The sequence below is a fragment of the Barbus barbus genome (assembly GCF_936440315.1).
Source record: "Barbus barbus genome assembly, chromosome: 41".
Taxonomy (NCBI): Eukaryota; Metazoa; Chordata; class Actinopteri; order Cypriniformes; family Cyprinidae; genus Barbus; species Barbus barbus.
In genome coordinates this window covers 24743486-24757290 of record NC_136719.1, presented here as the reverse complement: position 1 = coordinate 24757290, position 13805 = coordinate 24743486, and the positions used below count along the sequence as shown (strand labels likewise).

At 36.1% G+C, this 13805-nt stretch overlaps 1 protein-coding gene across 1 annotated transcript; it reads right to left on the bottom strand.

Annotated features, from left to right (window-relative positions):
• Nucleotides 1–253: 253 nt before the first annotated feature.
• On the bottom strand, nucleotides 254–12105 carry LOC306860947 (protein-glutamine gamma-glutamyltransferase 2-like; the record flags this gene model as incomplete). Its single annotated transcript, XM_079402973.1, has 13 exons — nucleotides 254–401; nucleotides 4032–4168; nucleotides 4393–4553; nucleotides 4874–5149; nucleotides 5570–5812; nucleotides 5898–6001; nucleotides 6273–6402; nucleotides 7358–7535; nucleotides 8335–8463; nucleotides 8667–8785; nucleotides 9462–9686; nucleotides 10886–11065; nucleotides 12096–12105. 13 exons carry the CDS (start codon nucleotides 12103–12105, stop codon nucleotides 254–256), a joined length of 2040 nt encoding a protein of 679 aa, XP_079259099.1.
• Nucleotides 12106–13805: the final 1700 nt, after the last annotated feature.

The window sequence follows — 13805 nt, the reverse complement described above, 5'->3', positions numbered from 1 at the left end:
CTTATCCACTGCGCCATCACCACCCATATTATAAGGAGTAACGATATGTTTTATGAAATGTAGTGAAGTAAAAAGTACAATCTTATGCTTTGAAATGTAGTGCAGTAACAGTAAAAGTTACTCAAAGTAAAACTACTCCAGTAAAGTACAGATACTTGAAAAATGTACTTAAGTACAGTAAAGCAACTTCGTTACTGATCACCACTGACTATAACAGAATAAGACCTCACAAGCATAAGTAAAAACAGTTCATTTATTCATATATGATAAGATTCTCATAAGTTTCAACATTGTGAAGTTTATCGCTGGCAAAATCTATCACTATCTTTCTTTGTCCTGGCAGCTTTGGTGTGAACTCCACTTTGGCAGTGACAAACTCTGTAGGACCAACTGTTCCAACCCTGTCAGGAAAAAAAAACAAAAACTGTTACAGCCATGGAACTTTTGCACTTTCATTATTTTATATCTTGTATAAAATTAGCTGCAAATGTTTTGACTGACAAAAAAAAAACTGCTGCAGTCAAACTAAGTGTCTTTGTGTTTTGGTGTTCTAGATGTGGTGGCATATAATAAACATAACATACTAACAAATATTGTAATTTTTAATGTTTAGCGTTTAAATGAATAACTCTAAACTGACAATAGTATCATAAGCACATCGAAAATATCTAAAATGTGATCTTTTAAATGTCATCTCTCATAAGTAGCAGACAGTACATGCTTCAGAATGATGTTTCCAAGTGGTTGCTATGATGCTCAGTGTTGCCAACTAATTTTCAGGGGAAGTTGCTAAAGGAAGTTCGATTTGTTGTTAAAAGTTGCTAAAAGTTAACTGTTGTGGGCAGTCGTGGCCTAATGGATAGAGAGTTGGACTTGTAACCTGAAGGTCGTGGGTTTGAGTCTTAGGTCCAGCAGGGATTGTAGGTGGGGGAGTGAATAACCAACACTCTCTCCACCCTCAATACCACGACTGAGGTGAGACCCTTGAGCAAGGCACTGAACCCCCAACTGCTCCCCGGGCGCTGCAGCATTGGCTGCCCGCTGCTCCGGGTGTATGTTCACTACTGTGTGTACACTTGGATGGGTTAAATGCAGAGCACAAATTCCGAGTATGGGTCGCCATACTTGGCCACACACCACTTCCCTTTCCCCTTAAATGACATTGTGATGTCATTACATGATTGTGTAATTACGCCGCAAAAATGTCACTACATCAAATCTCAGCAAAAAATATATTTTATATATGTTAATTTAGATTTGTTTGTAAAATAATATAAATACATTATACAAGCCAATTTTTTTTTTATTTTAATAAAATGAAAACTAAAAGAGTTTCAAATCACATGAGCCAATATTTTATTCACAATAGAACATAACAAATATTTAAGCGGAGAAATTTTACACTTTTTATCCACTAAATGAGCTCATTTCAAATTTGATGCCTGCTACAGGTCTCAAAAAATTTGGCACGGGGGCAACAAAAAGGCTAAAAAAGCAAGACATTTTGAAAATATTCAGCTGGGAAAACATCTAGCAACTAATTAAGTTAATTGACATCAGGTCTGTAACATGATTAGCTATAAAAAGGATGTTTTAGAGAGGCAGAGTCTCTCAGAAGTAAAGATGGGCAGAGGCTCTCCAATCTGTGAAAGTGTGCGTAAAAAGATTGTGGCATATTTTAAAAATAACGTTCCTCAATGTTAAATTGCAAAGGCTTTGCAAATACCATCATCATCTACAGTGCATAACATCATCAAAATTTTCAGAGAAATTGGAGAAATCTGTGTGTGTAAGGGACAAGGCCGAAGACCTTTGTTGGATGCCCGTGGTCTCCGGGCCCTCAGACAACCCTGCATCACTCATCGGCATGATTCTGTCATTGACATTACTAAATGGGCCCAGGAATACTTCCAGAAACCACTGTCGGTAAACACAATCTGCCATGCCATCTGCAGATGCAAACTAAAGCTCTATTATGCAAAAAGGAAGCTATATGTGAACATGGTCCAGAAGCGCCGCCGTGTCCTGTGGGCCAAGGCTCATTTAAAATGGACTGTTTCAAAGTGGAAAAGTGTTCTATGGTCAGACGAGTCCAAATTTGACATTCTTGTTGGAAGTCACGGATGCAGTGACGCAGCTAAAGAGGAGGGAGACCTTCCAGCGTTTTATCAGCGTTCAGTTCAAAAGCCAGCATCTCTGATGGTATAGGCGTGCATACGTGCATACGGTATGGGCAGCTTGCATGTTTTGGAAGGCACTATGAATGCTGAAAGGTATATAAAGGTTTTAGAGCAACATATGCTCCCCTCCAGATGACGTCTATTTCAGGGAAGGCCTTGTGTATTTCAGCAGGACAATGCAAAATCACATACTGCAGCTATTACAACAGCATGGTTTCGTAGTAGAAGAGTCCGGGTGCTAAATTGGCCTGCCTGCAGTCCAGATCTTTCACCTATAGAGAACATTTGACGCATCATTAAATGAAAAATACGTCAAAGACGACCACAAACTCTTCAACAACTGGAAACTTATGTCAGGAAAGAATGGGACTAAATTCCAACACCAAAACTCCAGAAACTCATAACCTCGATGTCCAGATGTCTTCAAACTGTTTTGAAAAGAAGAGGAGATGCTAAACCATGGTAAAAATGTCACCATCCCAACTATTTTGAGACCTGTAGCAGGCATCAAATTTGAAATGAGCTCATTTTGTGCATAAAATTGTAAAATTTCTCAGTTTAAACATTTGGTATGTTATCTATGTTCTATTGTGAATAAAATATTGGCTCATGTGATTAGAAATTCTTTTAGTTTTCATTTTATTCAAATAAAAAAAAAACGTCCCAACGTTTCCGGAATTTGGGTTGAATAATATTAAAATGTAAATAACTATTTTTAAATACAACATTGACTTATCAAACACTTACAGTTTTGAACCATTAGATTTATTTATTTATTTTTATTAGCCAATAAACTTGTAAAACGACACATTCTGAATATTTATAGTTTTAAGCAGTATATTAGTAACTAGTATGCTACACTATAAGAAAAGCCTGTAATAATAGGGCACAATCTACTATATTAATATTAAGGAGTTTTCCATATTGATTTTTCACGTTTTTTTTTTTTTTTCTTGTTTTTTGTTTACCTGCATTTTAAATTACACATTGTATTTTGTGTTTTTGGGTTACAACGGATAATGGATGATGGATAATGTCCTGAAAAATTACTAGCTTTTCCATTTTTCTACATATTTTTCTTACAGTGTACCAACAGATCAACAATCACAGGTACAAGCTAAGGTGTATCATAAATGAACAATTATTCAATTATTCAGTTATTATTATTATTAAATGTAAAAATTGCAAATAGCAGCTAACTTAATTCACATGATGTGTGTACTGCTAGGCATCTTTGGTTTCCTCATTTTGTGTAATTTAGATGGAAATTGTGTGTCTTTTTATCGTTTGAGTCACTTATAAAAAGTTGTTCAAATCTGCCAAATACATTTTAAAAATAGCTAAATTTGTTGCTAGGTGCTTTTGGAAGAAAAATATGTTATGGTAGTGTGAAAAGATGCAAAAGCAACAAAATTGCTAAGTTGGCAACACTGATGATGCTCTCTTGCTAGGTAAATGGATGGATAGGGATTTGAGGAAATGTACACCAATTGCTGATTGATCATGCATAAGAAGCTTAAATACGGCATACTATTTTAATTGACTTCTTTTTTGTACAAGGTAAACACTGCTTTGATTGTAAAACATTATGTCTAATTAAAAGCTTATATAGCTATCTACTATCTATGATTAAGTCGAAGTTTTAACAAATTTTAGAGTAGTCTGGGAGGCTACAATTTCAAAGTAACTTCACCAACACTGTGTTGCTTGTACTGATGGTTTACCACTGCTGAAGTTTTTCATCTGTCTTTCAATTTGATCATGCAATGAGTTGAAATGACACCAGGTAAACACAGGAGGAATGAGGGAATGTAGTTTCACACCCCGGTCCGAAGTGATCGGGTGACTTACTCATGAGTGATGGGTTTGCCGTCGGTCAGGTTGGCACCATTTATAGTGAACACACAGTTCTCCAGGGGCTCCGGAAGTGGATTCTGCAGTGCTAAATCTGCCACCAGGTTATGGCCCACGTTTGGCACGCCCAAGATCTGCGGGGGACCGAATCGCACCTTGTTAGAGCCGTGAGTCTTGCTTACAGTACATTGATTCATATTAAATATGCATAGGCTGTTTCACTCCAGTGAGCAACTTTAGACTCTTTAGGGATTTTAAATACAAAAAACCTAAACCAAATATTTTACAATAACAGTTAGTTGTTTTTGTCAAGTCAGCATACTATAAATGTAAATTGTAGAGAGAAGCTGAGGTTTACATTGACGATTATTTCAGGGCCATCCAGTACGATGGTCTTCTTTGCTCTGTAGAAATCCCGTGTCTCTGCATCGATGAGTAAAGCCACCAGTTTGATCATTCTGTCTTGAGTTACGGCTTTGCTGTACTCTGCATATTCCAGTCGAAGAGTTACTTTACCCCCTGGAAAGTAAAACACAATGAGACAGTTACCTTTTTAAATATACACTCTTAAAAATAAAGGTTCTTTATCACACACACAGCAGTGAACACACACCCGGAGCAGTGGGCAGCCATTTATGCTGCGGCGCCCGGGGAGCAGTTGGGGGTTCGGTGCCTTGCTCAAGGGCACCTCAGTCGTGGTATTAAGGGTGGAGAAAGCGCTGTACATTCACTCCCCCCACCTACAATCCCTGCCGGCCTGAAACTCAAACCCGCAACCTTTGGATTACGAGTCTGACTCTCTAACCATTAGGCCACAACTTCCCAGGAACGAGGCTCACCTTCATTCGAAGCCAAATTCATCTCTGTAAACTCGCCCAATCCACAGGTTTCTCCAAGTTTGCCATTGTAAGACATTGCTTGGGCGTAGAACATGACCCGACAGGACTTTGTTACCATAGTGTTGTTTTTGAGCTCTGCATAGACGTCAAAATCAGAGCCGATCTGCATGTCCGGGGTCACTTTAATCTTGATGTGTAAACCAGGCTCCTCTCCTGCCTGTGCGAGTTTGTTGTGATGATTTGCCTTCTCATAAACCCTTCTCTCTTCTTCAGATCCTGAATAGAAAACAGCGTTTATCATGACGGGGCATTGAAATGTGTAAATATTACAGTATATCAGTACCAGATAATGCTCAATATTGCTACCCTACTAAAGCGACCACAATCTGTCATGTTTTGGATGATATCTCTATCAGACTTTTTAACTAGCCACACCAATAAGTCATTCGTTAATATGCCAGCTAGCATACTAACTTGGACCAGCATATAATCATGCTGTTGTTTTTTAGGACCTTTATAAATGATAAGAGTCCTTAATAAGTGTTTAAGAGGATAGATGCTCCTACGATAACCTAGAATTAAGTGGCTTGCTTGGGGGTATAATAGTTATAATCATAGTTTATGGATTTTCCTTTTGTGAATTGAATTTGCATCCAACCTAGATCCTTAACCATGAATGAATGAATGGCTCCCTACCCTCTGGATACTTGTAGTTGTGTGTAATGTCCTCTCTCTCATCTCGACCCACTGCTTTGGTGCTGATGGATTTCCCAACTTCTGTAGTGGATCCACCCATCTTAAACACCCTTCCATCTCTCAGTTTGATGTACTCCACCACATCAGCGTTCACCTCGGCGTACACGAACGGGACATCATATTTGAAAGTGAGCTCGCCCTCTTTAATGGCTCTCACGGGGGCTGGACCACAACAGAAGATGCCTGGCAGAAGAAGGACAGCACAATTGAGGTACTTCATCATTGACTCTACTTCTCCACTTCTATCAGGCATTGATTATTGGCTCACCTTGACTCCTATGCTGAGGTGTTGGGTCACTCGCTTGCCAACCCTCGTACCCTAGCGCCAGGTCTGGGCGTGTCATCCAATTCTCTACCCAAACATGGAAGTTCCTAAGGCAGAACAAGGTACTTTTTTCTTATTTGCCTTACATTATTAATAATAAAAGTAAATAGCACTGCTGTAAAAGAATCATTTTGGGTTCCACAAAGAACCTTTCATTTTAATAATCTGAAGAATCTTTTCCCGCTATAAGGAACCTATTGTGCAATGGAAAGGTTCGATGGATGTTCTTCATCTAAAGTTTTTCATGGAACCAAAGATGCCAATAAAAAGTTTACCAATTACCTTTATCTTGTTTAATTTTGGCTTTACAATTCATACCATATAGAGTCGTCAGCAATGTTCTCATCAAATTCATTGTAGAAACGCTCCATTACTAGGTCTCCATTGCTGTCACGTGCTGATCCATAGTTAGTGACGACTCTGCATGGGATTCCCAGAGCTCTGGACACTGGAACATGAATCAAACACATAACCAAGATCTAGTTTTATCATATCTGAGATAATATTTATTTTCTCATTTCTAATTTGCACATACTTGACCTGTACATACATAGTTGTCTATATTATATATTGTGTTTTTGCTGCTTTATACATTGCCTATTTGGATATTTGTATATTATTATTTTATTATCTGTGTCCTGTTCTGTTGCTGTCTTTCTGTTGCACTGTGGAGCTTTTGTCACTACAACAAATTCCTTGTATGTGTAAACATACTTGGCCAATAAAGCTCATTCTGATTCTGAAATGTGAAAATATTTGGGAACAGTTTATATACTTGGGACATGATAAGGAATGGGCCTTTAAAAAGCATGCATTAATCCCCCCAAAAAGTGAAGGTTATGAGCCAGGGTTATTATTGTTAACTAAAACTAAAACCATTTAATAAATTTTCTTTACTTGACATAAATTAAAATTTAACTGAAATAAAATAAAACATTAAAGATTTGTTGTAAGGTCTAATCAGTTACCAAGGCAGCATTTCTAATTTAAAGTACTAAAATAATTCAAACTAATATAGAAACTATATAGACATATTTAATTAAAACGTAAAAAAGTAAAAGTAAAAAAACAAACAAACAAACCACACAAAATTTACTGAAACCATGACGGAATATATATATATATATATATAAAATGTAATATTTAAAAGGCTATAATTGTATATTAATGATACTAAAATATTGTTATGGAATTCCGCAACTGTTATTATAAAGATTCCTTGTGTGGAGTCTTTTAAGTCTGGTCTTTATTTAAAATGAACCAAACCAGAAAACAGACCACATTGGACAAATAAAATGAACAAACCTCTGGGTTTTCCATGCTGTTGAAAAATATCTGTCTGCTATTTAGTTGACTGTTGACTGTTAATTGACTTGTGATAATTGCAGAAGTTAATGAATCACCTGTGCAGGCAACAGCTGCGAACACCCAGCACTGCCCGTAACGCACCGCCCTGCAGCCGTTATTACTCCACTGCCGGAGGATGGAGCAGCTGTCCTTCCATACGGTGGGCTTCACGCCGTCCTCATGGTCACCTGACCAGTTACCCACCAGAACTCCTTTATCACCTAGACTGTTGATCTGGATTGTACAAAACAACACGGCGGTGAGTTTCACACTCGAATGTAACTCACATTTTCTTCAATGCATGTAAAAATAATGTCATTATGCTGCTAGACAAATATATAATTATGTTTTTTAAATCTCAAATAAACAGAATTTGTTTTAATCTAAACAGTTAGTACCCTAGTGAAAATAAATATCCTTATGTGTTTGAAATACATTTATTTCATGCTAAGTATATTACAAATACATTTTTTATTTATGTTCTTAATAAAATGTCCTGCAATTGTACTTTAAGTATACTAAGCTGGTATACTTAGAGCATGCTAAATTGGAACAACAAATTTAGTTATTAATGCATTTGAATTGCGCAGAAGTACAATTAAAGATATACTTAGTATATTTTATTGTGATGAAGTGGAACTATTGCAAGTATACTTCAGGTACACTTTAAATATTTTGCATTTAAAGTCTGATATTATTCAAAAATGATACATTAAAACACATTTTAGACTTAATATTAAGAAAAGTACATTGTGCACAAGTAATATGCCAAGTAAAATTTTTATTATTTTTTATATCAGCAAGTCTCTAGTTATCTGTCAGTTAATATGTGAACTATACTTAGTATGAAATAAATATATTTTAAATATATAACTTTTTTACTAGGGTAGATTTAAACATAAACATCAACATTTAGATTCGAATTGTTTTTATTTATTCAACGGAATATCATTTGAGCTGGTATTAATCAAGCAGAACTCTTATAACTTTTAAGTTAGAAGAACTTCAGTATTATTTGAGGGCTGTAACTAACCATGGCACTGAGGACTCGAGTCACATAAACAGGGTTCCTCCTCTCAGAACAGTCCAGCGATGCATCACTTATATAGTTTGGACTTTCATCTAAAATCTGCAGACAGATGTCCAGCATGCCAGGCTCAAACTGTGGAAACAGAAATCAAACATGTCAGTGAAGCGTAGATGCTTTGGGCATTAATACTGTTTGAATGTTTTATTGGCTGCTTGGGTAACTAAAAATGACTGTTTTGAAAGAAGGCAAATTATAAATTGTATGAATTCGAGGAAGCTTCTAATGAACATTTTGCTACTGTGAAGCAATTATAGAGATGTTTTGAGGTACGGAACCTGTCCAAAAGTCCATGGTAAGACTGTGATACGTTTGGGTATACCACGGTAAATCAGCCCGTCCTGAGAGAGGACGTATTCCTCCCTCTCAGCTTCACTCGCCAGATACACAGAGTCCTCTGAAACAACCAACACAGAAAATATATTCATTTTGAACATGTTTTTGTTAAATTTGATTGAAAACCCCAACATTAGTAAAGAAACAAGTGTTGGATTTCATTCAGCAAGTAAGATGCAGGGCGGTTGCACATTGTGCCAGAATGACAAAAAACTTAATAATCTGACTGTTTGCACTGAAACAAGTATGCAAAAATCCTGTTTTAACATTTAGATATATTAGCTGTTCAGACTGCAAAAAAAAAAAAAAAGATTTATGCATAAAGCCAAAGTCATTTTCATTGTTTGATCTGGTTAATTTAAAGGGAAAGTTCACCCAAAAATGAAAATTAGGGTGACGCGGAGGAATAAAGTCGTTATTTTTGTTTTCATTCTGCACATAAATTATTCTCGTAGCTTAATAAAATTGTTGAACCACTGATGTCATATGAACTGTATAACGATGTCTTTACTACGTTTCTGTGCCTTGATCGTGGCAGTACCCTTGCTGTCTATGCAGGGTCAGAGAGCTCTCGGATGTCATCAAAAATATCTTAATTTGTGTCTCGAAGATGAATGAAGGTCTTACAGGTTTGGAAAGACATGAAGGTGAGTAATTAATGACCGAATTTGCATTTTTGGGTGAGCTATCCCTTTAAGTGCTTCTCATTATCGGTCACCAATGACAAAAGAGCTTACGCTTGCACCAGGGGTTAAAGAGCAGGACAAACTCCCCCAGACCGACTCCTTCTCCCTGATCCAGGATCAGCTTATAGACTCCGATAGGAGCATTTGGGTGCGAGCGCACAGTCAGAGATACAGTGCTGTCAGACGTCTCTGCTGTGGCACTCCAGCTCGATCTGGAGATGAATCTGCTGAGGCTGAATTTGGCTTTGGTTTGTGCTTCCACTGAGGGGATGGGACCTGAACTCCAACAGAAAGACATGAATGGATAAACACAAGTATCTTAAATGTGACGTGCATGTTTCGAAGCCTTTACATCATGTTTCTAATAATATACTTGTGAATGATCTGATGTGTGCAGCGCTACTGTCGTTCCTCTCAGCACTGTAAATCCTATAAATACAGCAGGAACTTCACTTTCATGGGACGCTCTGTAATTAAACCAGCCCTGATTTACTGTAAGTATTTTATCAAAGTCATTACCAATGACTCAGTGCCCTGCATGCATGTTTTTTGTTGTGAATTATTTATCAGTGGCTTCATAATATTTCATTAATGTAATTATTTTTTTCAGCTGACGTCCCCAAGCCTGTTAGACCCCAGTTGTGAATTACTATTGTGAAGGTATAGGTATGAATTGTGGTTGTACTATTATTATTATTTGTACATATTACTGTACATCTACACTTTTTATATATATATATTTTTCCATTTACAGCCAAACATGTGTATTGTATTGTATTTTGTGTGTGTGTTTACACCTACGACGCATTTACACCTAATTAGGTGCATAATTAACCTAATTTACACACACACACACACATAGAAATATAGCATTCCACAGATGTTAAATATTTCATTTTATTTTAATTATAGTAATATTTTAGGAGATATAAATGCCATACATGGCATTTACATCTACTAAAATATAATTTATGTCATTAAAATAAATTATTTGTTATATTTATATATTATTTACATTATTATACAACGCATAAGCAAAATTGCAACTTTGTCTTTGGATATATATTTAACAGATAACAGTTTTACATCTATTATAATTAATATATATATATATATATATATATTTGTATGTGTATAAATGTTGAAAAATCCAGTATGATTTTTTTTTTAATATATAATAATAAATTGTCAATATGTAGCTAGTTCTTAATGGCCATCAATGGAAAAGCTGTTTATAGATAGTCCAGTAGGGACTCAATTTTGATACTAACCAGCTAACCTCCCCTATCCAGGCGGATCATGTTAACTTCACTTTCTGCACTGCTATTGGTTGTTACTGCGCACATTTGCTTAAAAGTTAAATCTGTCCAACTTTGTTGCTTTTACTCGTGGTGTTAGGTTGCTTTGGTACCTAATGGTTCATATTTGTAGTTGCATGATGTAAAGTCTGAGTAGGATGGAAGTGATTGAGGAACCTGTTTGGGCGATGAAGTTGATATTGTCCTCATTTTGAAAGTGAGTTCCCGGTCGCAGGTGTAGCGTGATGGTGAACGGCTGTCCTCTCCTCACGATCAGTCTGTCCACACCGTTCTGCAGCGTGTGGTGATCAGCGTTGTTCACCTCACACACCAGATCAATGCGTTCAATCTCTACCACTGTGAAGAGAAGAGACAGATAAACATGCAGTCATTTGTGCTAATTATACTGCAAAAAATGATGTTTCTTCTCAGTATTTTCATGTTTTTCAGTATAAATAACTAAATCTTTAATCAACCACCTTACATATACAGGGTATTTACTTGAGAAGCAAAATTACATCAGATAATAAGTCTTGTTTTCTGAAAAATGTATCAAAATGAAGTGACTTTATGCTTAAAAGAAGACAAATGTCTGCCAGTGGTCAGAAAAATACTTTTCCCCCTTTAAATTAAGTTTATTTTTCTGACCCCACTGACACATATTTTCTCTTGTTTTAATCATAAAGTCACTTCATTTTGATACATTTTTAATCTTAATATCCTAAGTCATTTTGCTTCTCAAGTAAAAATATCTTGATTTTAGAATATTTAGATATTTGTACTGTAAAAGAAGACAAAAAATACTAAGGAAGAACATGATTTTTTTTTGTTTTATGATTTAGAAATGTTCAATGGCAAAGCACTTGTTAGCACATGCACAACATGCTGCTGTTTAAGCGTTTCTATTTTTGACACTTGACCCATAAATTCTTGACCAACATGAGAGGAATTAGAATGAATGGGTTTGCATGCTTTTCAATGCACAAGAACATCATGCAGAACTAGAAACGGATGCAAAAGTGCTCTGTCACGCTTTAGCACTCTGACCTATGTAGATATTTTAAAACATAAATACCACAGTCACGAGTGATAGTGCAAGATCAGCAATACAGATGGGTATTGTAGAAGGAAAGTACTGAGATCTGAACAGTATTTCAGCCTTGAGACAAACATTTTGAAGGTATGGCAATGCAATTATCTGTTTGTTTGGTAAGTGAAGAAACTGTTTTGCATGCTTCATATATCAGATTTCTATAACGCTTTACATTGAAACACATATACCCAAAGAATTGCATTTCCCATAAATCATGCATTTTCCCAATAAATATGCAAATGCACTACAAAAAAAAATCATTTATTTCTAAAGCTGCCATGAAGGCGATCCTACCTTTGTCCATCGTCTCTGGCGGTAATGCTCGGCGTGTGACTCGTGTTGGGTGACTTCAGCTGGTGTTGGGGTCACTGGAGAGATATTTCGGGCGTTGCGTCCTAATGTTACGGTGGTGTCAGGGGACGCACTGAAGACTTTGAACCCCGGCTCTTATTTATGACAGTTACTGTCTTCCATGACCGATGGCATTAAATGACATTACAGCATGTCATGTTACATGAGTCTATTTCTGACAAATAGTCTCTGTGGGGTTGTAGAAGAACATTGTTATGATCTCTATATAAATGTATCCCTGTGCATGTCTGCTTACAATTGTAAACTTGTTAATCAGAGAGTCACTTTCACTGGTCAGTTTTAGCTCTGACAGGGCTTACCCTCGAGAGATTTCTTGATGTGTTTGAGTTCTTATTTTTCCCCTAGCTAACAAAATATGTTCTAAGAACTTTCTGGTAATGCGTCCGTTACATGTTCAAAACTCCAGTTTTAAATGTTCATTTGCTAATGCAAACTTAAACATTAGGGAATGTTCCATTTTATCATTATACGAACATTAGGATTTTACTTTTATATGTTCTCTGAAAATTTTTAACAAGTAGTAGTGTTTAAAAAATGTTAAATGAACATCCAGCTAAAGAAAGTTCCATGAATTATGTACTGTAGAGATGACATTTTTGTGCTTTAATGTTTAAAGAGCATTACTAAAGACCAGATAACTTTGAACTTTCGTTCTGGCATTGCGTTGGTCCTCTACTGTAGTGAAGATACTTTGTAATACATATTATTGTAGAAATGAAAGCGTAAGCGTATGTTCTATCAGAAAGACTCAAATGCCATGTGACCTATTTTCAATTATCTACTTAACCAATTACATCCTGACCTAAATATAAAGACTGACCTTTCACTCTCATTTCGCTGTCTGTAGGTTTTGTAGCCGAAGTTCCCCTCCATCCTCCCCACCACCACCAGGTTTGGTCCCTATCCTTTCGTCTGGGGGTAGGCTCCACCCCTGCATGCATCTCCAGGAAGGACCAGCCAGAAAGACCTAGATGAAGGACGGGGCCTTCGCCAAAGATTTGTGAGAGAACCCTAATCGAGGATCTCGATTCAATTATTTTAATCATAATAAAATTCTTGCAAAGTTTGCCTGCCTTCTGAGTCTTTATTGGTAGAATGTCTAGTACAATTAATTTAATCAGGTACGAAGCCAGTTGGATAAGCTGATGTTTACTAGAACTTTATTTACATGTATCAGTTTATTCATTTTCTAGATGCTGTTTAAAGCAAACTGTGCAATGTTGGTTGTTATTGTCAGCCTAAACTGAAATACACGTTTGTTGACGTTAAAGTATAAGTTGAAGTACTGAAATGATTAAAACTAAAACTGAAATATTTTTTTTTCCATAGAAATATTGTGAATGAATAGAAATGCCAAACAAAAATGTGCTAAAAATAAAAACTACAGACTAAAAAACAAGTAATTTAAAAAAAGTGTAAATACTATTATAGTATATAAATAATAACATAAACATAACATAGGATTATATTGCTGCGAATACGTTTATCAAGACACAAAACAGCAACATTAGTCCAAGTAAAAAAAATAAAAAAATAATATATTTTAAAGCAAAAACACAACAATGACAAAGACAACAAATTTACTAAAAGCAGACTAAAATGTAAAATGAAAACTGAAAATATTAAATAATC